At 38.4% G+C, this 26,175-nt stretch overlaps 2 protein-coding genes and 2 non-coding genes across 16 annotated transcripts in view; all 4 read left to right on the top strand.

Moving 5' to 3' along the window:
* Positions 1 to 7,041, top strand: part of ubr5 (ubiquitin protein ligase E3 component n-recognin 5) — a 46,446-nt gene extending 39,405 nt beyond the window's left edge. For 8 of the 13 annotated variants that reach the window (XM_086077816.1, XM_086077818.1, XM_086077820.1 and 5 more), the window contains 13 exons: positions 1 to 4; positions 160 to 532; positions 650 to 737; positions 826 to 970; positions 3,060 to 3,190; positions 3,416 to 3,476; positions 3,632 to 3,813; positions 4,425 to 4,509; positions 4,596 to 4,751; positions 5,621 to 5,734; positions 5,822 to 5,966; positions 6,077 to 6,162; positions 6,286 to 7,041. The exon at positions 1 to 4 is cut by the window's left edge and continues 117 nt beyond it. In XM_086077816.1, coding sequence (XP_085933942.1) covers positions 1 to 4; positions 160 to 532; positions 650 to 737; positions 826 to 970; positions 3,060 to 3,190; positions 3,416 to 3,476; positions 3,632 to 3,813; positions 4,425 to 4,509; positions 4,596 to 4,751; positions 5,621 to 5,734; positions 5,822 to 5,966; positions 6,077 to 6,162; positions 6,286 to 6,498 — 1,783 coding nt within the window. In that variant the 3' untranslated portion in view covers positions 6,499 to 7,041. The remainder of the gene's footprint in view (positions 5 to 159; positions 533 to 649; positions 738 to 825; positions 971 to 3,059; positions 3,191 to 3,415; positions 3,477 to 3,631; positions 3,814 to 4,424; positions 4,510 to 4,595; positions 4,752 to 5,620; positions 5,735 to 5,821; positions 5,967 to 6,076; positions 6,163 to 6,285) is intronic. The other 5 variants (XM_086077819.1, XM_086077828.1, XM_086077823.1 and 2 more) reach the window with 3 other exon arrangements.
* Positions 7,042 to 9,810: 2,769 nt separating this feature from the next.
* On the top strand, positions 9,811 to 9,951 carry LOC147171933 (U4 spliceosomal RNA). Its single transcript, XR_015095482.1, has one exon. It is a non-coding gene; the product is annotated as a U4 spliceosomal RNA (small nuclear RNA).
* Positions 9,952 to 11,376: 1,425 nt separating this feature from the next.
* On the top strand, positions 11,377 to 11,540 carry LOC147171934 (U1 spliceosomal RNA). The gene has a single exon (XR_015095481.1). It is a non-coding gene; the product is annotated as a U1 spliceosomal RNA (small nuclear RNA).
* Positions 11,541 to 15,012: 3,472 nt separating this feature from the next.
* LOC147171935 (protein LYRIC-like) lies at positions 15,013 to 25,739 on the top strand. The gene is made up of 13 exons (XM_086079122.1): positions 15,013 to 15,757; positions 15,944 to 16,069; positions 16,631 to 16,706; positions 17,614 to 17,805; positions 18,681 to 18,731; positions 18,859 to 19,002; positions 19,854 to 19,925; positions 19,996 to 20,064; positions 20,146 to 20,291; positions 22,133 to 22,246; positions 23,548 to 23,661; positions 23,783 to 23,906; positions 24,925 to 25,739. Exons 1-13 carry the CDS (start codon positions 15,428 to 15,430, stop codon positions 24,984 to 24,986), a joined length of 1,620 nt encoding a protein of 539 aa, XP_085935248.1. The 5' UTR covers positions 15,013 to 15,427; the 3' UTR covers positions 24,987 to 25,739.
* Positions 25,740 to 26,175: the final 436 nt, after the last annotated feature.

A 26,175-nucleotide genomic window follows, 5' to 3' on the forward strand; every position in this document is an offset into this window, starting at 1 on the left:
ATCGGTACTTACTACTTTTTTTTCTTCTTTTTTTTAATTGCAATTGTCATAGTTTATTACCTGTTAGCTTATTTAAACATTTTTTGATGTCTTAATAATTTTGGTGGAAAAAAATAATGTAAATGCTTAATCATATTAAGACTTTTTTTTTTTTTCAAGATTCTCACTGAGCTTGGTGGCTTTGAGGTAAAGGAGTCGAAGTTCCGCCGAGAAATGGAGAAGCTAAGGAACCTGCAATCCCGAGACTTGGCCTTGGAAGTTGATCGTGATAGAGACCAGCTAATACAACAGACCATGCGTCAGCTGAACACTCACTTTGGCAGGAGGTGCACAACTACACCAATGGCTGTACACAGAGTAAAGGTCACCTTCAAAGATGAGCCGGGCGAGGGCAGTGGTGTAGCCCGCAGCTTCTACACAGCCATTGCGTTGGCACTCCTGTCCAATGACAAGCTGCCCAATTTGGACTGCGTCCAAAGTGTCAGCAAGGGCATGCAGGCCAGCAGTACGTGTCATCACGATTACAATTCAAGTATGAAATTATAAAGAAACTATACTGTATTTTGGCACTTGAGTTCATTCTTGCATAATGAGCAGTTGACTTCAGATTGACAATGAACTTTAAGCTACTTTGTTGTTGTTTGTTTAGATCTTATGCAGCGCTTGAGAAACAGAGATCGGGAAAGGGAGAGGAGAAGTGGTGGTCTACGAGCGGGCTCAAGAAGAGACCGGGACAGGTGAACTCATGCTTCACATTCTTCTTTTAAAGCACACCACAACTCTGTGATGAAAGACATATTGAATATCTGTGTTTGTATGTTACAGAGACTCGAGGAGACAGCTATCCATAGACACCAGGCCATTCAGACCGTCATCAGAGGGCAATCCCAATGATGAGCCTGACCCCCTGCCTGCCCACAGACAAGCTTTGGGGGAAAGGCTTTACCCACGTGTTCATGCAATGCAACCGGTAGGCAACGAGTCGACCAACCTTGTCCATTAACAGTTTGATTTTCTTGCAATACATAAAAAATGCTTTTTACAACTTACACTATAAAATAATCATGAGAAACTGTATTCTCACAAAATCAGTTATTAAAGGTGTGGTCTTTGTCTGTTATATGAATGTATTCAGCGCATATGGCCACTGCAGTTACCATTGCAGCCAGGGGATTACAATTTGACACCCTAGCCAAGATTTTTAACTGTGTTCCGCTCTATCTGCGATTTGTTTTGTTTTTTACCATTTGTCTTTAAGATCTAAGGTCTAAGATGACGTCACCTAATTCAAAATGAAAAGTTTTTTATTAAAAAGCTCATTAATTAGTGTATTGCGATTGCCAAACAAGTCATGCAAATGAATCACTGTGGGTGGTAACCCCTTAAAGGACAAACCAAAAGTTGCATAAACTCTACTCCCATTTCTATTGTCAATTAAAATTGCTACAAATTATCATTTGTAGTATTGTTAACAGTTGTTTTACAGTTTAATGTTACCTTTTCCATTATAAGAGGTAGGAGTCAATTTATTGCGAATGGGCTTCCCCATTTGAAAGAGATTCATTCACCATGAATTTCACTCAATGACTAAGCAATGTTTCCATTTGATCTCCTTTTAATTTGGCATTCAGTAGTTTAGTTGAAAAGTTTCTCAAGGCGTTTCATTCTTTCCATTGGTCGCTGGCCATGATTTACATTGTCATACTTGGCCAATTTTGGGTTGTAAAGAAATAGGGATAATTATTTTTGTATTTTTTTCATCAGCGTGCCATGGGGTGACGGTCATTAATTTGTCGCCGAGAAGGACATTAATTTGTTGGGGTGGACAGATGTGAGAGACAATTACTATTCGTTGTTCATCGCCGTGGGAACTGTGCGTGCATGGCGGCCGGCGACGTGGGCCAATTAATATTTATCGACGGGGGGCGGCCAATTAATCCAAGGACATGGGACACAGTCATTTGAATCAATTATATAAATAAAACTAAACTGAAAGCCGGATTTACTGTTTTCATTTCAAATATCGGCAGTATTTATTTATTTTTGCACCAGGGATTGTTAAATTTAATTCCAACTTGACATTTGCTCAGTAAATGTTTACCTAATTAACATTTATCGTTATTGATTTGAAAAGTTTGGCTTCTCTAATCGAGAATATAAATGACCTATTCAGAAATGACAAATTTATTAAATTATTATTCATTTTAAATATTTTTACCCTTAATTTCATAATTGTTATATATACTGTTACCATGAAGGGATGCAATTCATACTGTGGTATAAATTTTGGGCCATATTGACAGTCCTAGTCTGTGTTTATATGCATGTTTACCGACTGCAATGTTACAATGTCACAAAAACAACTGCTGTTTTGCCACCACACACCCATTTGGGAAAAACTGTGTTTTGGCACTTAAGCCAAAGTCGTGTTGTCATAGAGTGACAGACATTAAAATGCGCTCCATTACACAAAAGATTATTACAAATGCAACCGGAGCACACAGTGAACAGATCTGTGACCATTGACTTCTAGACAGATTGGCTGTTGTCAGCGCAAGATAAGTCTTAAACAATAAATACATAAATAAAGTCTAAAACTAGCAACTATTACCTTTATACCCCGGTGAAATGTGGAGACGGTAAAACAGTGTCAAAATTGTAATGCCGCCCAACCCTATTGTAAAGGTACAATTGTGGATCTAGCCTTTTTCTTGGATCTAATTAGATGTGCTTATTCAATTAATGAAGTTGCCAATTAACAGATATATAAGAAGTCATTCAAAAAACACCTTCATTCTAAACTATTGACCTTAGAATTGCAACTTGTTTTGTTGACGAACTTTTATAGAACTTATACTGGTTTCATAAGCAACTGGCGGATGCCCATGGGATACAGGGTGGTTGTTTTTCTCCACACATTTCTATTTAATCTTAACTTTATTGAACCGTAACAACAATCAGCCATGCCTTTTTCAAGTTGTTTTGTTTTGTGGTGGTTTTACATACTTGGATCTTACAATTCTTTCTAGTACATCCTAAGACTTGTTGCTTGTCTGCAGGCTTTTGCCAGTAAAATCACAGGCATGTTACTGGAATTATCCCCTGCACAACTTCTGCTGCTGCTGGCTAGTGAGGATTCTCTCAGAGCCAGAGTAGAAGAGGCTATGGAGCTGCTCATTGCACATGGAAGGTAAGAATATGTTCACCTCTGCTCTTACACAATACGTTCATGATTAACTCTACAACCAACACTCAATTTTTACGATAGTGAACCATCTTCTTCTGTTTTTGTTAAAATAAAAAAATAAAAATTAAATATCAATACCTCTTAATGACATAATCAGGTTCAACTGTATCTCACTCTTATAACAAAACAATATCCAATGGGACTAACTATGAACTCTGTCTTACCCAGGGAAAATGGTGCTGACAGTATACTGGACCTGGGTCTTTTGGAGGCACCAGAAAAAACACAAGTAATTTATCTTGTTGTCCTTATGTTTTCATGACTTAATATTTAATCAAATAACAAAGTGATATGACATTTTGAAATTCGTGTTTATACTTTTTCTTTTCCTTAACTTAGCAAGTGCTGTGCCATTAAGCTGGTCTTCTCTTGGTGATTTTATAGCAGCAGGAGAACCGAAAGCGTCATGGTTCAACACGTAGTGTTGTGGATATGGAGCTTGATGACCCAGACGATGGGGATGACAACGCTCCTCTTTTTTATCAGCCTGGCAAACGAGGCTTCTACTCTCCTCGGCCTGGAAAGAACACCGAGGCCAGGCTCAACTGCTTCCGTAACATCGGCAGGTAATAAACCGCGGAACCTCACATATTTGCGGTTTGGCATTTGGGTATTCACATACATGCAGTTTTTTTTTTCAGGGGACAATTTATTTTCGGAGCAAAATACTGTATACATCAGGGGTGACCATGTTCGGTCCTCGAGAGCCCCTATCCAGCCTGTTTTTCTCTACACACCTGATTCATGATCAGGATCGTTATCAGGCTTCTGCAAAGCTTGCTGATGAGCTGATCATTAGATCCAGCTGCGCTGAAGGAGGGAGACATGGAAAACAGGCTAAATAGGGGATCTCGTGGACCGAACTTGGCCACCCCTGGTCTACATTGTATGGTACTCATTGACGTATAGCAGGTTTTTCATTGAGACAATAAAGGCTTACTGTTGTTAGCTGTTAAGTTATTCACTGTAATGTATGCTTAAGGGTACAGCAAAGTTGCAAGATGTTTGTCAGCATTTAAAATAGAATAGAATTGTCCTCATAAATATTAATTAAAGCTATTAAGACCCTGCTTTCCTTCTATTGCATATTTTCCTTTCCATGGTCCGCCATGATTGTTGTTCCCACTCCCACCAGGACCACATAATGAAAGTGACTTAAGTTGAATTTGCCTTGCAGGATATTGGGGTTGTGCCTCCTCCAGAATGAACTCTGTCCAATAACGTTGAATAGACATGTCATCAAGGTCTTGCTTGGAAGAAAGGTAGGCAAAACTCCTCTTCTTTTGGAATATGATTTGTGACATGAAATTGGTTGTACTAACAATAACTCCTCTATTATTCACTGCAGGTGAACTGGCATGATTTTGCCTTCTTTGACCCGGTCATGTACGAGAGTCTGAGGCAGCTTATCCGCCATTCACTGGCCGGGGAAGCGGAAGCCGTATTTTCAGCGATGGATTTGGCCTTTGCAATTGACCTTTGCAAAGAGGAAGGGGCTGGACAGGTAATGGCCTCATTAGGATTCCTTCACTAAACAACAGGTTTATCCGAGGTGGTTGCGAGCAGCACTATCATATTTAACAGGGATTTATCTGTTTGAGTTACTTGTTTTTCAGGGGATTTTAGATTGGTGAAAATCTGCTATATGGGAAGGAATAGTATTACGTCTTAATCACACTTTAAAAACAAAAAGCTTGTTAAAATATTTTTCCACATTTTTCTTACCACCTGCTTGTCAATGTCGTTGTCGAGACTACTGTCTATCATCACTTTGAAGGAACAAATGAACGCCTGTCACTTGCACACTTTTTCAAATAAAATGCCCAGCATGCTTGTTTGTTACCCCCAGTCGAGGTTTACTGTAAAACTGACTAATGAAGCAAAAGATAATTAAACATTTTATATTTAAATACTGTTTCCAAAAAGTTGATGACCCCTGATCTACACCATATGGTGCCCTAAGCACTTAACACAACCTCACAGTTATTTGAAAACTTCTGTATTAAACCACAGAGTACGCTGGTGCATTTTGACAGCCACTTCTAACTCTGGAAAAGTTTTTCTTTATATATAAAGTTGCGGTGCTCAAGAAATCAGACGTAATGATGACTAGACATACTGAGTAGTATGCAAAAGAGAAGATTGGATTAGTTGTGCTTTAAAAAAAAAAAAAATACTTATCCTAATCTTTTTTTTCTGTTCTACTTTACTTGATGCGGCCCAGACACACCCAAACTTTTAACTCCAGTAACCCCCACATAAATTGAGTTTGGGACCCCTGCCATACAGCCAGTGCAAGTTAATAGAACTCTACAATGCTTCCAGCCAACTTATTTATTTATTTTAATATTGACTGTGTTCCTCCTGGTCTAGGTGGAGCTTCTTTCTGGTGGGGTCAACATGCCAGTAACTCCCCTCAACGTGTACGAGTATGTGCGCAAGTACGCAGAGCACAGAATGCTTGTCGTGGCTGAACAACCGCTCCATGTGAGTCCTTTTCCTTGGTTGTAAATACAAAACAGTTAACAAGTTTGGTTGGAAAACACACATTCATAAACTTTATTTTGATCCAAGGCAATGAGGAAGGGTTTGCTGGATGTGCTTCCGAAAAACGCGCTGGAAGATCTGACTGCTGAGGACTTTCGGTTGCTTGTCAATGGTTGCGGAGAGGTCAATGTGCAGATGCTCATTAGCTTCACCTCCTTCAATGACGAGTCTGGTATGTCTGCTGTCTTGATCTACCATCCGTCAGCCATCTTCGTTACTTTACAATACAGTTCTTGCATGCGTACACTGATAATACCAAACCAAGACTCGTTTGTACAACAGGAGAGAATGCAGACAAACTACTGCAGTTTAAGCGCTGGTTTTGGTCGATAGTGGAGAAGATGAGCATGACTGAGAGGCAAGATCTGGTAAGATCTGATTCGTAAATACTCACACGACCGGCTTAATGGCAAAAATCTTTTGTAATCCTCATTCATTCAGCATGAATTTTGCCAAAGTCTATTGGATTTGATTCCTTTTCTTGTCATCAGGTATACTTCTGGACCTCCAGCCCATCCCTGCCAGCCAGCGAAGAGGGCTTTCAGCCAATGCCCTCCATTACCATCCGGCCTCCAGACGACCAGCACCTCCCCACAGCCAATACGTGCATCTCGCGCCTCTATGTGCCACTCTATTCTTCAAAACAGATACTCAAACAGAAGCTTCTGTTAGCCATTAAGACCAAGAACTTTGGTTTCGTGTAGAGGTTAAATGGAAAAGAGTTAAAAAAGAAAAGAAAAAAAAGAAAAAAAAAGTAAAACCTGTTTACTGTTGTGTAATATTTACTTAGCTCCATTTTGTAGATTTATTTTTTTGTCTATACAGTTTTATTAAATTCGACATACTGTCGCTATCTCCCCAGACAATATTTGTGTTGTGAACACAAACTGTAATTTTTATTTCAATTTTTATTGTTTTTTTTTCTTCTTTGTGTTGAAATTAAATGGAAAAAGATGTATACAGTCCAGAACATTCCTGCATTGGCACTGTAAAACATAAACCCCACAGCTCTACTCTATTAGCTTAAATGTTTGCTTCCCAGGAATTTGGTCAGACAGAAAGTTGTCTGCCGAAACCCAGCCAAAGATGACGGCAGTAGAGGTATTTAAAAAAAGACACTGTGATTATAATTTTTCCTTCCCAAGAAAAGTACTATCACTGATAGTTCACTGCTGCCTTTCTGGAAAATCTTTTTTTTTCTTGTACAGGGGGAGTAGGGAATTTCAAAATAAACTTGGATGCAAAAAGTTGGACGTTATTTTTTTTTTCTTTGCACCAAGCAATTTGGATGATAACTCGGGGGGGGGGGGGGGGTGCATGTGAAGAGTAAAAAATAAAAAAACTACATACAATTATTTTCCATTTTAGTTCTTTTGTCTGGCCTTCATATTGATTTTCATTCTGAATCCAATGTCCATTGTTTAAAATTGCTGACGTTGCCTATTTCCAGTTCAAATACATGCAATTCCTGTTCTTCTCTTAATATGTTGTCAGACCCCCCCCCCCCTTTCATTGTTAGGCTAATGTGACTAATGTGGCCGACTTTTTAGCACATCTGCCTCACAGTAACTCGTGGGTTCAAATCTGAGATCCAAATGATGGTCTCCAGCACAGCCGCAACCCTAGTGAAGATCGGCGGTTAGGAAAATTCACGTTTTGCTGATTACATAAAACAGCCGATAAAGCATAAGGTAAGGTAGACATGGCTCTTCCTCCACATTGCTACCTGGCAATAATTATTTGTATTTACATAGGTAGGTACCAACCTAAATTTTTGTTGTAGAGCGTGACTATAAAGGCAGGCCTATCGATGGCTGTGGCACCCTCACTGGGGAGGGCATCTGAGTTGAGGGCACATAGATTGTACCGTTCTATGCAGCCAGTGACTTGCGCTGACCGCAGAGAATTCCCCAAATGTGGGAATTGCGACTGCATAAATTCTGGTAGTAGAGGACTTTGTTTGCTCTGTCTCTCCCCTGATTATTTGTTAATGACAATTTTTTTATGAGTTATTACTACCAGTTTGTAGAGATGGCAGAAATAGCGTTGAAACGATCAAATTGTTTGCAACAATTAGTTCAGAAAATAATACTTAGAACAATTGATTTAGAAAATGAAGGGATATTTTGGAATGTTTGAAATGCCAAACACCATCCATCAAAAAATTTATCTCAATCCATAAATCGCTGAATGCAATACACTCAGAGGCAAGACTTTACAACAACAACAAAAAGCACATTTCAAAGGCTTTTTCGCTCTCCCTTTTTAGGTGTGTAGGGCGCTAAATCAACAGCCAATCCTGCGAAGACATGAGAAACTATTATTTTACACATAAAGTAGCCTATATATTTAGGTTCAATATATTTTATATTTAATTGCCGTTTAATTTGATTTAATAATAATGAACTCATTTTGGTAGTTACACTACAGACAAAACACAACAGGTCTTCCACTCTCTTCTGAGCATGGAAAATCGTTAGGTGCGCTTTGTTGAATTTTGCTTGTTTTGTAGCTTTTATTTTGTTGTATGTTTATTACTGTTGTTTTTTCATGTTCAAATAAACTTAAACTCAATTCTACATGCATTAGGCTACTGCATCACACTTACTGTAACATGATTGTAACAAGGCATACATGAGAAACTGATTTTCATTCAAGAATTAATTTTTTCAATTATGTGCTAAATAACGGTTAACAAAAACACCAGTAACTCCATGTTCTATCTCCTAATAATATTTTCCCTCATTCCCATCACATGTAAATGCAAAACCTCAATTTTAGGACATAACATTATAACTTTGAGGATATAAATAAGTAACATAAATAAATAAAAAAAAGTCAAAATGACTCTTACATTGTGCACATTGAAATGGAATATACTTTTAAGATAACGTAAACATTGACTTTTTTTTATTGCTTGGACATCGAGTTGCTTCACTTTGACAGGAGGTGCAGCCTAGATAGATACCCATTTTGATCATGTAGCCATTATTTTTATTTTATTTTTTGTCCCCTGGTCGCAACTACGTTTGATTCACGAGTTGGGTGAGTTGTGTCTGTGTCACGTGTGTTGGTGACATGTTGCCGTTGTTCACCTCCTCACCAGTGGTGGCGGTAGCTTGTGCAAATGTCAATTGAGAGAAGAAACATGAAGTAGTAGGTTGATGAGTGTCGATAGAAATAATTTTCCGTCTTTTTTTGGCAAAAGCTGATCGAACGGCTATTCACCACAACATTGTAGCAAGTCATGTTTCTACAGCATTATTTTAAATCGTTCATTGGAGTATTTGGCAATACGAAACGTTGTGATGCCAGTAAATGAGATACATTTTTGCTGATATCCAATTGGACCACCGATGGTCACGTGAAAGACAGTACACAGAAATTCTTTATTGTTCACAACGTGCACTGTCAACAAAAAACATAACAAAAGTCACAATGAAGTAGTGCAAGTTCAAACTAAAAAAAAATAATTATACAACAAATAGGCAGCTTGAAATAAACAACATACTTTTGTAAAGATACAAGGCACATTGAGCAGAAAATAAATATTCCATCCCTATTTCTACAAGATTAGAGGTCAACAAAGACACCAAACTCAGTTATATTTGTGTATTTAAACAGAAACAAAGCTGATGATGTGTGAAAACCAGGAAGTCGGAAGTCCCGCCTTTTCCGAGGCGTTTACCCCATAGAGCCAATCAAGTCTATGTATTTCGATCTGCACACGACTTTGGGTTAACACAATGTCCCATAATGCATTGCGGCGTAATATCGTAAATACATACAAGTGGTAGGTAAATGGAGTGTACTTATATTGGATGTAGATAAGTTTCCCTAAATATGTTGGAAGCGTTCTAATCAGAAATGTAACAGTTTTGTGCGCGTAACAATTTATTTAGATGAATGTGGAATTTATCTCGGAACCGCTTCCTGCTTTATGGCTATTGTGTGGAGACTGTCACTGTGGAACGTTTGCTCAGTAATGACCTGATTCTTAGTAACTCTATATTGCCAGCTTTGCGCAGTGGCAGTATCGTAGCCTATGAGGATTATCCGAGGCGTGATTATTGCTAGTTGAAAACTTTACCCAATACCCCGCCTTGACGACTTGAAATATAGTCGGCAATGGCAATTTTTGTCAGTCTCTACGGAGACTAGTTCTTCTGTGAAATGAAAACATATCTATATCAGATGGTTTGTGTTGCTGTTGTATTATTTTATTATCCGAAGCTCTCTTTTCTCGCAAATCACATTTAAAGGTCACGGGGCTGCCCAACCCAGTTGTCTTCGGAGGGCAGTCTTGTTCAAAATTTTCACGCATCCAACTGTGGCAACAGATTACTAAACTGTGGGTACAGATTAGTCAACTGTGGGATTAGTGCGTTTATTTTACTAATATTAACATGTTGCATCTGGACCGTAAACGTGGGTAATAATAACGTATACTTTATGCAAATGTGTAAAAAGAATCACTTACTTCCACTTCGCGGATCACTTACTCGTGAGTGAGTTTTTATTTTTTATGTTCTCGTTGGACAAACACGAACAATCTTCAATGGAATGTTTTACTTTAATGAGCAATTTTAGAAATATTGGTTTTATTTAGCAAAACAAAACTGTAATGGAAACCTGGCTGACTAATGTTGCTCAAGAGTGTATGAGGTACACCACTAGTTTAGCAGCATTAAATTCTCTTCAACATTACATTCTGTTACAGAGTGATCTGGAAAAGCGAACCCTCGTCGTCATCCTCATGTTTGCATTTTACGGTCTTCTTATCATTTTCGCATAAAACCGCATCGTCGGGGAGCCAAAATCCGACGGCAAAATCCAAATGGCTCAAAAAAATTGAAATGAATCAGTAGGAGAAAAAAACAAACACATGCACAGTTGCACACACAGCCAGTTTCCCAAAAATCATGAAATACTTTGTTAATACTGATTATTATTATTGTTAGTAGTAGTATTGATTCGAGGAACCGTTCATTTTGGCGTGTACACTATTATTATATTATTGAATACAACCTATTAAAATTGAATTGTGTGGTCCTCTGGGTCTTTTTGTGTTTTTTTATTTTATTTTTAATTTCTTATTTTTTGTTTTTAAAATTAGTTTAAATTTATTTATTTATTTATTTACCTATTGTATTTTAGTATTTTATTGACTGTTTTTTATTTAAAATATAGTTGGTTTTACGAGATTTTATGTGGATGGAAGAGTGCGGATCTCAATATGCAGCACTTTGGAAACGCTTGTTTATAAAATGTGCTATAGAAATAAAGTGGATTGGATTGGACATATTAAAATGTTTCCCAGATCTTTCTTTTTTTCTTTCTTTCTTTCTTTCTTTCTTTCTTTCTTTCTGTCTTTCTTTCTTACATAATTCATAATGATTAAGATAATGATCAGGCTAATGTAATGGCTAAAAGATACTACATAAACTGGTGTTCGAGTGCTGCATCATCCAATGAGTGTGTATGTGTGATCACGTGTGTAGCAAATGTTTTGCTGCAAATCAGCCCATGACTGAAGATGGCGTGTGTGCTAAAGACTTTGGCGCTGGTTACTTATATAACTCATACTTACCTGGCAGGGGAGATTCCATGGTCAAGAAAGTGGTCCACCCAGGGTGAGGCTTAGCCATTGCACTCCGGTTGTGCTGACCCTTGCAAATTCCCCAAATGTGGGAATCTTGACTACATAATTTCTGATATTGGGGGACTGCGTTCGTGCTCTCCCCTGATAATATATTAATAACAAAAAAAAAAATCATGTTGGAATTCGGTTTCTTGCTACCTGCGACTTGACTTCATTAAGCCATCTATCTATATGGAGGTAAATATGGTGCAAAAGTAACTTGTACCTGTAAAAAATGTTTTTTAGTTGTATTAAAAAAAAGATTTACCTGTAGAAAAAAGTATACATTTGTAAAGGTCGTGATTTGTACCTGTAAAAAAAAGTGTACCTGTACAAGTCATAATTTGTACCTGTACCAAAAAAAAAAAAAGTACCTGTACAAAAAGTGTAAATTTGTATCTGTAAAAGTCGTGATTTGTACCTGTAGAAATGACTTGTAGTCAAAGAAGTCGCCACTAGGAGTCACAAGTGTTTTTTCTGCTGCTGTCCAGTCACTTGACTTTTGTATGGAGGTAAATATGGTGCAAAACTAACTTGTAAATGTTGTTTGTACCTGTAGACAAAAGTCAAAATTTGTATCTGTAAAAGTCCTGATTTGTACTTGTAAAAGAATGTGTACCTGTAAACATTTTTTATTGTATCTGTAAAAAAAATTGTACCCGTAAAAAAATTATTGTATGTGTAAAAAAAAAATTATCTGTAAAAACTGATTTGTACCTGTACAACATTTTTTTTGTACCTGTACAAAAAAGTGTACATTAGTATCTGTAAAATTTTAGATTTGTACCTGTAGAAATTACAACTTGTAGTCAAAGAAGTCGCCACTAGGAGTCACAAGTGTTTTTTCTGCTGCTGTCCAGTCACGTGACGTTTGCACCAAATCTCTCGCTACAAATGGTGCAAAACTGATTTGTACTTGTAGAGCACCGTGATTTGTACTCGTAGAAGAAAAGGGCGGGCTCTGGAGGATTTAGGCGGGCTAAAGCTCAACCTCATTGGTTGAGCGAACGACAGTGGGTTGATCTCAAATGACGCCACGTTTTTATCATTAATATGCACAAATCCGAAATTCCAAACAAACCGAGTAGCCACACCAATTTACGTGTCATTTTGGAGGAAGAGGACGTCCCAGGCGTGAAAATTTCAACACGGTTCAATATACAAACACCGTGTGGACCATCTTAAATGTTGGTTGACATGCAGAGCACTCAAAGTGGGCAAAAAGAAAGAAGTTTTAGTATGAAGGCAAGATTTATTGTACAATCATAGCTCGGAATCCGGTGCTAGCTAGCTCATCTCATGTTGTTAATTGTCACGAAAATGGAACACATTGAAGTCACGATTTTCATTTCAAGATTTGAAGCCTACCTTTGGACTGTGACTTTCTGTCCTGAATGTATTTCCTTTTACCTGGGCCATTTGTATTGTCATAGCTGAGACAGTGTAAACATACGATCAATAGCTTGTCCCTGCACTTCTTTAATGTCTTCAAAAACTACCTGTATACTTGAACTGAGATATATTAAGCTCGACACCCTTTCATATGATGTGATTTCATGATGACATATTTGCCGTTTTTATTTCAAAAGCTTAGACTGTACATACAGTATCCCATGTGTTGTTAAAACAAGTTTTGCAGTGAAATTCAAATCATTCTTAACACTTGTAAACATACACATTTGCCTTCAACACTGAAGCCAAATAAAAATAATGCAAATGGGAATGTTTATGAACGATGTCTGTGTCTATTAGTATTACCACTATTCCTGATATTAAGATGTGACAAATTCTTCATTTTTTTCTGGCTAACAAGATAAAGCTAAACGTGTAACCGATTACGTATAATGTCAGTGGCTGTGTTTTGATAATGACCCAGCTAGGAAGCTATGATTATTTTTTTATTGTATGAATATGCTGACCCAACTATTCTGTTTGCACAGATGCCAGCATGCAGTCAATCAAAGCTACTTCTTGATCCATCTCTCGACGGTGGCACATGGTGTGACATCAAACCTGCTTCAAAGTGGCTGTGAAGTCCAACAAATGAGAATCCTTGATACACTGGTTACTGTTCTGAGAGAATTTCACTGCAATCACCTTTGGGAAAGTGAAGAAATTATGCTTTCTAAATGTCTTCCAATTTTGAGTTTGAAATGTTAAAGGAGTACAATTTTATTCCATATTGAGAATTATTTGAAATAGTCAGATCAAATAACATGTATCATTCAATAAACAAGATTGTGCATCATTTGATGTCCAGAAGAGCCGTTTCTGCATCCATTGCTGTGGTTGTGTCAACCTTGATTTGAAGATCAGGGGGGTATTCCATCAACGCAGCTAAAGAAAGCGAGGCTCATGCAAAAAAAGTGAGTCTGGAACACCATCTCAGAAGAAAGCACCAAGTCGTTCCACTAACCCATTGTACACGCTCCTGGGGTAGACAAGAAGCCCTGATGAGTCGATAGGCAAAATTGCAATCAATTATGTCAAAACGAGAGCAGTATTCTTCTCACAAACAGAACAAAAGTTATTGATGGAGCTGTAAGAGGAAGCTAAGACGAGGGAAATATCATTGGCAAAAAAAAAAAAAAGCTGACAGACTAAATGTGTTATTAATTATTGATTTAATGTAAAGCACTTCAAATTGACCTACATATTCATTCTTCACTGTTACATCTCAACAGTAGCCAAAAGCGATCATGGCAACAAGTCGGCAAGTAGCCTATAACAATATATATATAAAAAATAAGACTAAATTGGTGTTGAGCTGTAAATATATGTTGCCCACCATTGTAGCCACCAGAAAAAAAGACTAAGGCCACTGCCACAGGTGGGGGACCTCCGCTTGCTACATTTACATCAGCAGAAGATCTGCGAAATAACACAGGCTTTTCCTTAATCCGCCTTGATGGAATACCCCCCAGGTGTCATCTCCTGTCTCTTGGCTGCTTGCTGATGGAGTGGGTCATCCTTTTCACTGATGCTTCAGCAGTGTCTCCAGCAGTTGTCTCCACCTTTTGAGCAATATTTTGACTAGCATTTCAAAAGCAGAATAGCCAATATTTATATTCAAATAAGAGTAATGTTACATTGGAAAATTTAACTCAAGTAGAAATTAAAAGTGCAGAAAAAATACTTGCACAAATATTTGAGTACTGTGAGTGATGAGTTAACTAAGAGTGTAAGAGCCTTTTTTTAACTGTTTGCAAAAATACTGACATTTATCAAGAAATCGTAATATTTAAAATAAAATGATTAAATACAGAGGATAAAGGGTTGAGGTTAAAATACCTGTAGCGGCTTAAAGATTCACTCGCAGTAAAAACGTTTTGTTTTCGTTTTATTTTATTACCCCCCCCCCCCCCCCACACACACACGCGCTCACCCCCCACCCACACACACACGCACGCACACACACACACACACCCACACACACACCGATTAATGAAATTAAATTAACATTATGTCTCTGTAAGAAAGGATCTGTTTTCTTCACCATTTATATTTTTGCGTCACGCCTTGAAAATCTGCAACGCAGTATGACGTTTTTTTGTGTACGCTGAACGACGTTGGGATTCTCTAACTTCCGGTGAAAATTGAACGCAGCATAATTTTGAGAGGGCATCGTTCCTCCTCCAGGCAGTCGAAGCCATATGAGGTGAATCTGCTGCATTGCTCGCGGTCAGTCGCAGTAGAGACATTCTGGGCAAAGCCATACAATGGTATCAGCTTGTTTACGGTCTTCGAAGCTCATTTAGATTTTTGGAGGAAAACAATCTGTCGATTCAGCTAGGCTAGCAGGTTGGCAAGCTAGCTAGTTTGGCTACCTGTCTAATTAATTCGATGTAGTTAGTGGAAGAGCTAATGCGTTTATTGTTTTCCATCATGTCAAAATCGTCCCGCCGCTATTTTTAGCTAGCACTGCAAGCTAGGTCAGCTAAGAGACGCGGGTTTCATTGTGAATTGTCGGGAAGCTTTTATTAGCAACGCACATGGAACAGTGGAGGGACGCGGCCTCTCAACAGGCCGAGCTGCTTTCATCTCGCGTCACCGAATTGTTGTCCAAAGGCCAGGAGTTTTTGCGAACCGAGCTCGGCGTGGATCTGGCGATCAAGCCCGAGCTTATTCCGCCATGGGTGATCCTCCTTGCGACGTGCACCGGCTTCGTGCTGATGCTCGTGGTGTGGGCCTCATTGTGCCAGGCTCTGTTCAAGAAACGGCCTCCGATCACCGTCGTGGAGGACACCGTCGAGGTGAAACGAAGTGCCAGTAAACCAGCCAAATCAGAGGAGCCGAAGAAGAGGAAGAAAAAGACGGAAAAGGCAAGTAAATACAACAACTCTTTCCATTCCAATGACAGCTGCCTATCCAAATGTGCTGCTAAGCTAACGCTCCGGACTAGAATTCGACTGGACCCGTCAAATTCTCCTTTTGAAAAACACACACTGTGTTGAATTTATTGTACATTTGGCGAAACGTGTTGTGTCGTTTTTTTATTTTGTGTTCAGAAAGCCCAGCCAAATGGCAGAGCTGTCAATGAGGAGGTACAGGAAGAAGACGCCATAGTTGGTGACGATAGAGTGCCACATCAACAGCCCCCTCCTCCTCAAACCAAGAATGAAAAAGCTGTCGAGGTAAAATGCGAACCCAAGTTGCCTAAACATGCTAGTTCCCCCCTGTTTCAATATATGTGATGCACATCAGGCATCACAAAGAGGCAAGCTGTTGTACATTCATGATAATTATTTTAACACTGTCAGAGGTATTCATCAAAATAGCTCCGTCAGTGCCACCCTTCAGTGATGTAACCACAGCAGCTGCCCGTGTTTGGTTTCAGTGTTAACTGTAACCTGCAGATGCGGCAAACTCTCAGGGGGGATTGACTACTGGTTTAAATCGAAGCAATTCATTCAATACTACCTCAGTGATAACATGAAATTGCAAAGGAGTTATGAATCAATGTATGTAATTGTGAAGATAATGTGGATGGGCTTCCATTTTGTGAATTATTAAAAGGGGACATACCCTGTGTATGTAGTTTCACTTATAAATAGACTTAACTTGAGTATGCGTATTTGATTGACTGCTTGCTGGTGAAATCCTATGTGCTGCTGCCCAGTGTGTTATAGATCATTTTCCTACAAAATTGCTCTGGTTTCTTCTTTTAATAAATTACTTTATTTCTTATCTTCTAGACAAAGAAGTCAAAGAAGAAAGCCAAACCGGCAGTCAAGGACACAGTAAAAGCTGTCGGAAAAGAGCCGGAGGAAGGTAAAATATGATGAGTCATATTAACTCAAAACATATTATTATATTGATTGTGGGTCGACTGAGTAGTTTAGTCAGATGATGTTGTGATTGTCTAACATGTTTTCCACCGACTTGTAATGCCATTCATGTTTTAAATAGAAACATTCCATCATATTGATTGAACAATGTTAGTTTTTGTGGTACAGCATTGTGTTGTTTCTAAAGCTAATATTTTGGCGCTTTCGCTTAGGGCTGGGCGATATGGTCCAAAATTCATATCACGGTAAACGGTATAAAATTATTTTATTTAAAAATAATAATAATTTGCTTACGGATTTACATAGTCCTTTATAGAATCTATATTGATTAAAAACAAAACAATGAAAGAATAAATTTACTTTGGATAACACCATTTATTGTGCTAATCAAAATAAATAAATAAATCACCCAGCCATACTTTCGCTTCAAAAGCAAGATATCTAAAAATAAAATAAAATAGACAATAACACAGTGGTAATTTAATTTGCTCTTTGACTGAGCCGATAACTTTCCTGTACATCAAATCAATATTCCCCATTGAATTCTGTTACAGCGCAACAACTAAAGTCTGTCTGAGGTGTATGCTTTTAAATGGGGCCTGCATTCAGAATGTGGACTGTTGTTAGTCTTATGTGAATGTCTGACCGACCTTTGGCCTACTGTCACTGCTTGTAAGGTTTTATTTTGTATTTCTGTCTTTCACTGACTGTAGAAGTGTCACTATTGAATATTTTTTCATATCGATTATACTAATACAATTTAGTTTGATTCATGTGCTTAGGGCACACCTTTCGTATACTCGGTCACTAGCAGTCTTTCATCATCCTGCCTTATGCATAACGGCAATCTTTTTTTCTTTTTCTTTTTGGGCAACGAATTCCACATTCAGGTACATGGGAGACTAAGGTCAGCAACAAAGAAAAACGTGAACAACGCAAGAAGGACAAAAGTTCCAGCGATGGCTCCGCCAGTCCTGGTGGCGGCGGCGGCGGCGGCGGCGGCGGCTCTCCTGTGAGCGCTACTCCAGCGCAGCGCAAGGCCTCAGCAGCTACTCCTCCTGCCAACCATAAGAAGAAAAAAGGTTTGGCTTTTCATTAATGCTACACTTCTTATACAAAGTTTATAGTCTTAAGTGGAACATAATGCTCGCCAACGGGCAAACCTTCCACACTTTCCTGATCTTATTCTCATATTAGATGCAATTTGTTTTTCTAGCCAGGATGTATGCTAAACTCATGCATTAGTGGAATAGATTGTGGTTTCCCCATAGATTGACACATTTGCCTGAATGTTCTGTTTGAACTCTTTTACTGCCAAATGTTATCCAAAAAACAACCCCTACAGTGCCAGCCAATTTCGATCATTTTCACTCATCTTTCAAGGCAAACAGAATATTGTGTGCTATGACAACGTAAACATGGTGGATACCATATGAAAGATTGGATTCCATTCTTTCATTCGATTTTTTCTACCATATTCCGTTCCTTAGTAATCACCATTTGAAAATAGGTAATTTGAGTGAAATCAAGCGAAAATGGAAAAAATAAGGAGAAAAAAAGCTTTTTGTGAAAATATACATTTTCTGCACAATAGTGACTCTAATATTTTTTGTTTAGTGACACTATGAATTAGATTTAATTTGACAAACGCTTTAATCATTGACGTCATCCTTGAAAACGTTCTATTTCCTAAGATCCACCATGTTTTCATGTAATTTGATTCCCGGGAGCCCATTGAAAAGACAAACAATGCTGCCATTTGCTGGCCATAGTTAGTGGGTGTTTTATGATTTTCCCACCCCATTCACAAAGCAGCGCTGCACAAGACGTAGCACTGCCCATTGAGAAGAAAAAACGTAGTTGACGTTAATTGATGTTATTGGCGGTAAAAGAGTTAATAGACATCAATTTATGGAAGTGAACCATGCATTTTTTTAACCTTACTCTTTCCTCACAGGAGAGTCATCGAAAGTGACAGCAGAGAAAGTTAATGCCGCTGTATCTCAAGGTAATTATTAATGGGATGCATCTTAACACTCGTATCTCATTCAAGGTTCAAGCTTTTATTATTTGCGTCATTAACTTGATCTGTGTGTATCCTGGCTTACTATCAAGCGTTTCTTTGTTGGTATCAGTTAACAAGAATGAGGCACAGTCAGTAGCAGCAGGTGTGGCTGACAGTCAAGCGGTCAAGGTTCCTCACACCGTTGCTCCAAAGACTCAAGGCCCATGGACTGCCAAAAGAGAAGCAGCGCCACTGTGGAAGACTGACATTGATGGTATATGGAGAGACACAATTTCATTGTATTTTTAAAGAAATAATGGAAAGAGTATACAGTAATACATCTTTAAACACCTCTAAAATCCTGCATAACAAATACATTAAGAACCCCCAAAACAATTGATAACTAATCTACAAGCCACAGTTGTCTCATGCTAAGTCCAAAAAAAACTGTTGGGTCATAAGGTATTTTTAGTTTTTGATAAACATCTATCATTAACAGAAAAATGATTAAAGTTTCTGATATTTTAATACCATAATTAACAAATTTTACTTAACTTGGGCTTTATAAAATTTCATTTGCCAAGTTCTGTATCAATAAAACAACTCTCTATAACCTCATATGTTCAAAAGTTTAAACCAAACTTTCCAAAGTTGCTAACTGTTCAAAATAAAGGTTTATGCGTTATCTCCAGGTGTAAGGGCTAGTTAATGTTACGAAAGGCTGTCACTGTGGGGAGGGTTTCACGATTTCAGGTATTTTTAGGAGATTAGAATCGATACCTGGCCCTAGCCGTTGCTAGTAATAATTATGACTTGATCATGACTAAGTCGCAAGTGATTGTGATAAAAGCCTCAGTGTATCGTATAAAAAAATAAATAGTGAATGCACGACTGAGATTTAATACTCTGGCGGCAGTTAAAGATTTCAAAGGGTGTCCGTTGCACTTCAAAAGTGAGCTGAGCTCTCGCTGAGGGCTTGCTGTCATGTCTGAAATGGCAAACTTGTTGCTCGCTCGTTGTCATCTGTCATCAACCAGCCAGTATTCGGCCTAAATCTCTCCGTTCAATTCAATTAGTGTTAAACTTCAGCATTCATATAAAATGTGCATGTTTTCTTTCTTCTAGATTCATGGACTGTGATTGATAGGGTTCCAGCCGATCTCGTTTCCTTTACTAAAGTGGGTGTTGCCGCAGCCGGTAAGTGCAATGCGTTCTCTCACCACTGGAGGGAGAAAAACATGAGATTCACGATGTGTTGTGCGTTTAGAGCCGCAGCTGGTGGATAATGTGCCATGGATCAGTCAGCCCAAAGTAGATAATGAGTGGTCCGGATTCAGTAAGAATTTTCAACCTCCTGTCAATCGTGTGCTTTCTCTGCCTCGTATTGAGTCCAGTTGTTTTGTTCACTGCAATTCAGATGGTGGTTCAGCAGATCCCGGCTCTGACTGGAATGCCCCCTCAGAAGTTTGGGGCAACTATGAGGAGTCCACACCTCAGCCTACTCCTGTTCAGGAGCAGCCTCGAAGCAAGCCCGCTAAATCTAATCTACTGAGCAGGGCTGCTGTAAGTACGACTCGGGACAGTCCGAGAACTGTTTAAAACAACAAAAGCTATTCTAGTAGCACTTGAGGATTTTGGACTCCTGGTAGCTGTCCTCCTTGTATATGCCTAAATGTGCCTAATTTTTCAATACATAAAGCGTCCAATTCAAGAAGTGAGTCAATGTCAGCCTGCTTAAAGATAACGCTGCTTGCTTTTGATTATTACTGACAGATATTAATTTAAAAGGGCTTTCATGTGATTATATTTTAGTTACGCTACTACTACAGAGGACGTGCAAAATGCTAGATGTAGCTTTCTCACTGTAATGTAGCATTAATTTCCTCAACGAAAACTAAACAAAAATAATTTCATCAGCACTCATTTTTCATCAGACTAAAACTAGACTAAAACCCTCATTAATAAACAATAACTAGGACTAAATCAGTAAGCATTGTCGTCGACTAATGAAGGCTGGACGAAAATGTACTTCACTTAATTAAAACTGGAGTAAGATCTATTGACATTTTCGTTCATGAACAAAAACGGGACAAAATCATGATTATTTTTTTAGTTTTTGTCTGCTAATCTTGTCACTGTGACATTGTCATGTGACACAGTGGCACACCCCTTTTCATATCTGCAGCGAGCAAGTGCAACATGCACAAACATGTGGGACAGACAGGAGGTGGATTCATGGGGAAAGGTTAAAAAAAAGAAGTAAACTTATAGTTATAACTATAATGTAACATTAATCCAACGGCTATAATGTTAATCCGACTGCTAACTAATGCTGGCTAATTTACTAGCTCATAGCATGGAGCCACAGTAGCCACTTGTTGATGTAATTGTGTTGTTATTTTTTATCTAAAAGATGAGAGAACATTTGATCTGAAATAGTTTGTTTTAATGTTCAACATTATCTGTTGACAAAAAATATACAGGGGTAAAATGATGGTCCTGACTAAAAAAAAATTATTAGACGAATAAAATTCTGTTTTCTTGGACTAAAATAAAGACTAAAATGCTAGATTTGTGGTCGACTAAAAGTGGACTAAATAAAAACGGGATGAGGTTGATTAACTATGTTAAAATCTATGAAGCATGATTGAAACTGGACTCAAAGTGAGACAAAATTTAAAAATGGCAGATAAAATTAACACTACTTTAATGTAAATGCAACACGGCTGTAATCTACAACCATGATGATGAAAGATGAGTCTCTGTCAATCAAAATGTAAGCCCGTTTTATGTTGCATATATTGGCTTTAAAACACAGGTAAGCCTAAAAAGTTTAGCGGCCTGTTATCGTGTGTCGTATGTATATAAAAAAATAAAAATAAAATCAACCTGACTAAATGTGTCATTGGATTTCTTACTTGCTGAGTTGTCATTTTTAACTTGACCAGCAGATGGCGCGATCAAGCTAGGTGGGCGGGGGGGGGGGGGGGGGCGTTTCAGGTCCCTTGGCCCTTTTATGCAACTGTTTCTCTGGACCCTTTATTTGATAGCAGCTTTCATTGAACTTGTGAGTTTTGGACAACTTCTGCTCAAATTTCCTTCCAGCATGTCACAACTGCCTCCCAATCTGGTTGGTGGACCGCAACCATGTCCCAACAAGGCTGCCGAGCAGCTCTCTCACCATGATTTCGCTACCTCTCTGCTGAGGTTGCAGCCTTGTTGGGACCAACCTGTCCACCAACCAATATACTTGTGCATCCATCTTGATCGGCCAGGGTTGCACAACACTCATGGGTGAACATCTATGAAGGTCGGCAGAAGCTGTCCAAAACCTTCAAAGCTGAATAAGAAGTCAGTTGATCAGATCTGTGTAAAGTCTACTCATGCATCCATGTTTTTGTTAGGAGGAGGAGGATGAAGATGAAAAGGACAGTGGAGAAACTGCTGACGGAGCAACTAAGAATAAAAAGAAGAGGAAGAAAAAGAAAAAGGCTGCGGAGGAGGGAGAAATAGGCCAGGTAACTGCCAGGAAAAATGTCTCCACACTTCCAGCATGCATGTCGTGAAAGTGGATGCCAATTGATAATGTAAATGATAAACACAAGCCTTATTCAAATGTCAGGATATCATTCACAGTGGGATGCCCTAAAAACCCAATTAGGAGTGGGAAAAGACCTCAAAAGTCCAAGCTTGCAAGCCGTCAGCAAATTTTGTGAGATGCTCAGCTTACCACCAAAAAATAATTTTGCTTTTGTATGTTTTTGTCAAGTCATAAAATCAGATGACACTGAAGAGATTTGCATCTTTGTGCGTTTTGAGCAATTGATTGACTACATATGCACACAATCTGTATTGTACACTCAGCCAGGGTTTTTCCTGGCTCAAACTGAGGCAGAGGGGTGGTATCATCCTGACTATGATGACTGACTACCCCCAGTCTTATTTTAAGGTTTCTGTACACACTACTGTGACCGATACAGAGGGCGGCCGTTTTACGATCAGGGACAAGAAATGAGAAGTTATATGAATGCAAAATTGCCATTAACTTCATGCAATTTTAAGGAAAAATTATATCTTGGGAGATATATATAGATCTTTCTTTAAAATCATCTGTCATTTATGGTTGGGAATTTTTTTTATTAGTGGTATCGGTATTTGGTATCAGTAGCGGTGACCACTTAAGAGTTGCATATTGGTTGGGGGAAAAAGTGGTATCGAACATCCTTAACCCTGACAATGCGCCATGATGTGCATGTCTTCTGTAAGTTCAACTGACTCACTTTAATATTTTTTTTTTACAGGCAACATATAATTCCATTAGGGGTGGAAAATCGGGTACAACACGAACAACGCTCCCAATAAAGGCACACACAAAGACAGTATAAAATAAAATACATTTTGGGGCATTTAAAATCGATTCTGATTGTACTAAATGAGAATCGTGATTTTTGGCACACCCCTAAATTCTGTTTCAATAAGAATAATAGTTCCAATTAGGATATGACTATTATGTTAAAGCATTCATTTATTATCAGTCACTCAGGCTGGAGGTGGCCGCCTCTGAATTTTGTACACAGGAAAAACCCTGCTCAACTGCATGTTTTAATTCCAGCAACATGTCTCAATGGGTTGTGCAGGTTAACTTCCCACCGGAAGGAAAAAAAAAAAAGATTTGTTGAACAACTTTAATGCCACATTGTGTACCTTTGACAGCGTTGTTATTTTCCGTGGTGGACATGTCATTTCAGTGAATCGCATTTTTATCGCAATCTAACTGAACAGCTTCATTCTCACTGTCCCTGCACATGATCCCGCTTAGGCTGAAGTGCCAGAGAAGAAAGTAGAACCTACAACCTTATTGAAGGATGAGAAAAAGAAGAAGCAGCCAAAGCAGCAGCCGCCTGCTCAGGGGCATTCTGCTGCTGCTGTTGAGGTTGGTGGCACTTCACGCACAGTACACACACAATATCCATGTTTTGTGTTTTGTCTCGTCAAAAAAGAAAAGAGTCCGTAGTCATCTTTGACGCTGATATGTAGTCTGACTCGCATTTCAGGTGCAGTTGGAGCGACCAGTAAAGGGCAGCACATCTGCGAAACCTCTTGCCACACAAGTGCCACTGAAGCAACCTGAGGGGCGTGCCACTGCTCTCGTCAACTTTCCTGCTCCAACACAACAGCGTGAGTACACTTCACATTTGCCCACAACTCTTAATAACATTGTCCTTGTTAGGAAAAAGATTTTAAAACATTTTCTGATTTTGTTGTTGCCTGTTAGACTGCTGTATCGTACAAAGCTTTTATTTGATTTATATTTAATAAACTGACAGTCCCGCAAATCTTCTGGGCCCAGATGGATTAGATTAAAGCCAGATCTGATCCAGAATTGGATATTTCAAGCAATATTTGATATTGAAAATGCAAATCTGATTTTGAAATCCAATCCTGCTTTTAATCCAGATTTGAGCATTAGTTAGTGTGATGATGATCCATGTATTGGTTTCACATATGCAAATTAATAGTGTAAGGAGATATTTTTAATAAATGAAACCTCATGTACATTTTTTATTGAACTGAAATATTCCAACTTCGACACATGATGTAAAAAAACAAAAATAAATGGCTGAAACCCAAAATTGCAACAATAACAAAACTTAGAGGAAATCAACCCAAACTTTAACAAAAACATGTTGTATGTGTCTCCACTTGTCTAAATACAGTCTTCTGATTAATATTGTGTTTGTTGAATATGAGTTAAGCAGCAAAATCCACCCACTTGCATCCATCTCAAGAGGTGGCCATTTTGTCACTTGATGTCGACTGAAAATAACATCACAGTTGCTGACCAATCACAGATCATCTATTTTCTGAGTTTGGTCATGCGATATTCGCAAGCTGATATGTGATTGGTCGTTACCAGAGCTCTGAGCACCTGTGATGTAATTTTCAGTCAACAGCAAGTGACAAAATGGCCACCCCTTGAGATGGATGAAACTGGTTGGATTTTGCGGCTTCTGTCATATTCCTCAAACACAATTTTATACAGAATACTGCAAAGTGGAGCCACATAGACCCATTTTGACATATGCATTACAAAATTGGAAAACAACATTGGATTATGATGGAACAGGCCCTTTAAACTAAAATGAATCGAGAGAATAAATGCCTTTTTCTCTCTTTTTTTTTTTTTTTTAAATAGAAAAACCAGAGGAAAGCCAGGCCAAGCTGTCAAAGAAGAAGAAGGCACGAAGGGAGACATGAGTCCGCTTTGCAGTCAACCATATGCAAAAGACTTGACTTCCTGATTATGCAACAACTTCTAAAGGAAAAGAACTCGGACCTACGGTTAACTGAATGGACTTATCTTAAATCATGACTGAAAAACAAACAGACGGAACTACCGGTACATTTTACACAGTGGTTGTTAGGTCATGACCATGACCATAGAAGCAACTTAATCTAAATGTCATGCTTTGTGAATTAATTTTTAAACATGCTTTTGATACTCTGTCTTGTAATTCCATTGATTGAACTAAGTGAAGGAACTAGTCATTAGAAACGTAGATGTAAAGAAATTGTAGTGGTGGCTATGCGGTTACTCGGCATGACGACATTATGCTAAACTGGCCTTTTTTGTTTGTCGGCTGTACAGTGAGCATCATGGAGTGAAAAAGGTCAGATGTTAATATGGACATTTTGACACGACAGTGCTTGAACTTGTCAATTCTGTATTTTTCATGGTCAGTGAGATTTCAGCAGACTCGTCCATCCGGTTTATTAACTTGTCTGTTGCACCGAGACTTCCGATCCCTTCCAGTTTTTACAACATATGCTCTGTTGCCGGAGTCATGTTGGACTCTCTCTGATTGAAGATTCACCACATCTTCAACCCTCTCTCACTTTCCTGCTGTTGTTGATTCTCAAGTCTAAAGATTCTTTTGTAAAAACAAAACAAACCACAAATAATTGTTTGTAATAAAAGCAAAGCTGAAGCCATATGTTAAAAGACCAAAATGACTGTGCACTGTTTTGTTTTCAATTCTGTTTATTTTTGGTCTGCCTTTACCAGGAAACTTTTTGAGTATCTAAACAATTTTTTATTTTTTTTTATAAAGGTAAAGGGTATTTTACTCTTTGCTTATGGGTCAGTATAGTCATTGGGAACAATGTACACCACAAGTATAGGCCTGCAGGTGCACATGGCCCAGTTCATTCTTTTATCCGGTCCTCCAAGCTTTTACGTTACCAATTGTCCTGTACTATTTGTCACACTCATTTAGCCCTTTTTCCTAAAATTGTTAAGAGCCATTGTTTAACTTAAAATTGTCCAAATCCTTCGATTTCAGCTGCTCAACGGCAATTATTTCTGTAGTTCTTCATGAAAGCAAGGTTATTATCTTTTGTGATTAATCCAAGTAAGACATTTACAAATATTTGCTTTTACTTTGAA

This window comes from Leptonotus elevatus, chromosome 6, assembly GCF_054856555.1.
Source record: "Leptonotus elevatus isolate MCC_2025b chromosome 6, RoL_Lele_1.0, whole genome shotgun sequence".
Lineage (NCBI taxonomy): Eukaryota > Metazoa > Chordata > Actinopteri > Syngnathiformes > Syngnathidae > Leptonotus > Leptonotus elevatus.

Coding starts and splice junctions, on each gene's coding strand:
- LOC147171935 (XM_086079122.1), top strand. CDS start 15,428: ATGGAACAGTGGAGGGACGCGGCCTCTCAACAGGCCGAGCTGCTTTCA. Junction 16,070..16,630: donor AGAATGAAAAAGCTGTCGAG/GTAAAATGCGAA, acceptor CTTATCTTCTAG/ACAAAGAAGTCAAAGAAGAA. Junction 19,926..19,995: donor AGTGGGTGTTGCCGCAGCCG/GTAAGTGCAATG, acceptor TTGTGCGTTTAG/AGCCGCAGCTGGTGGATAAT.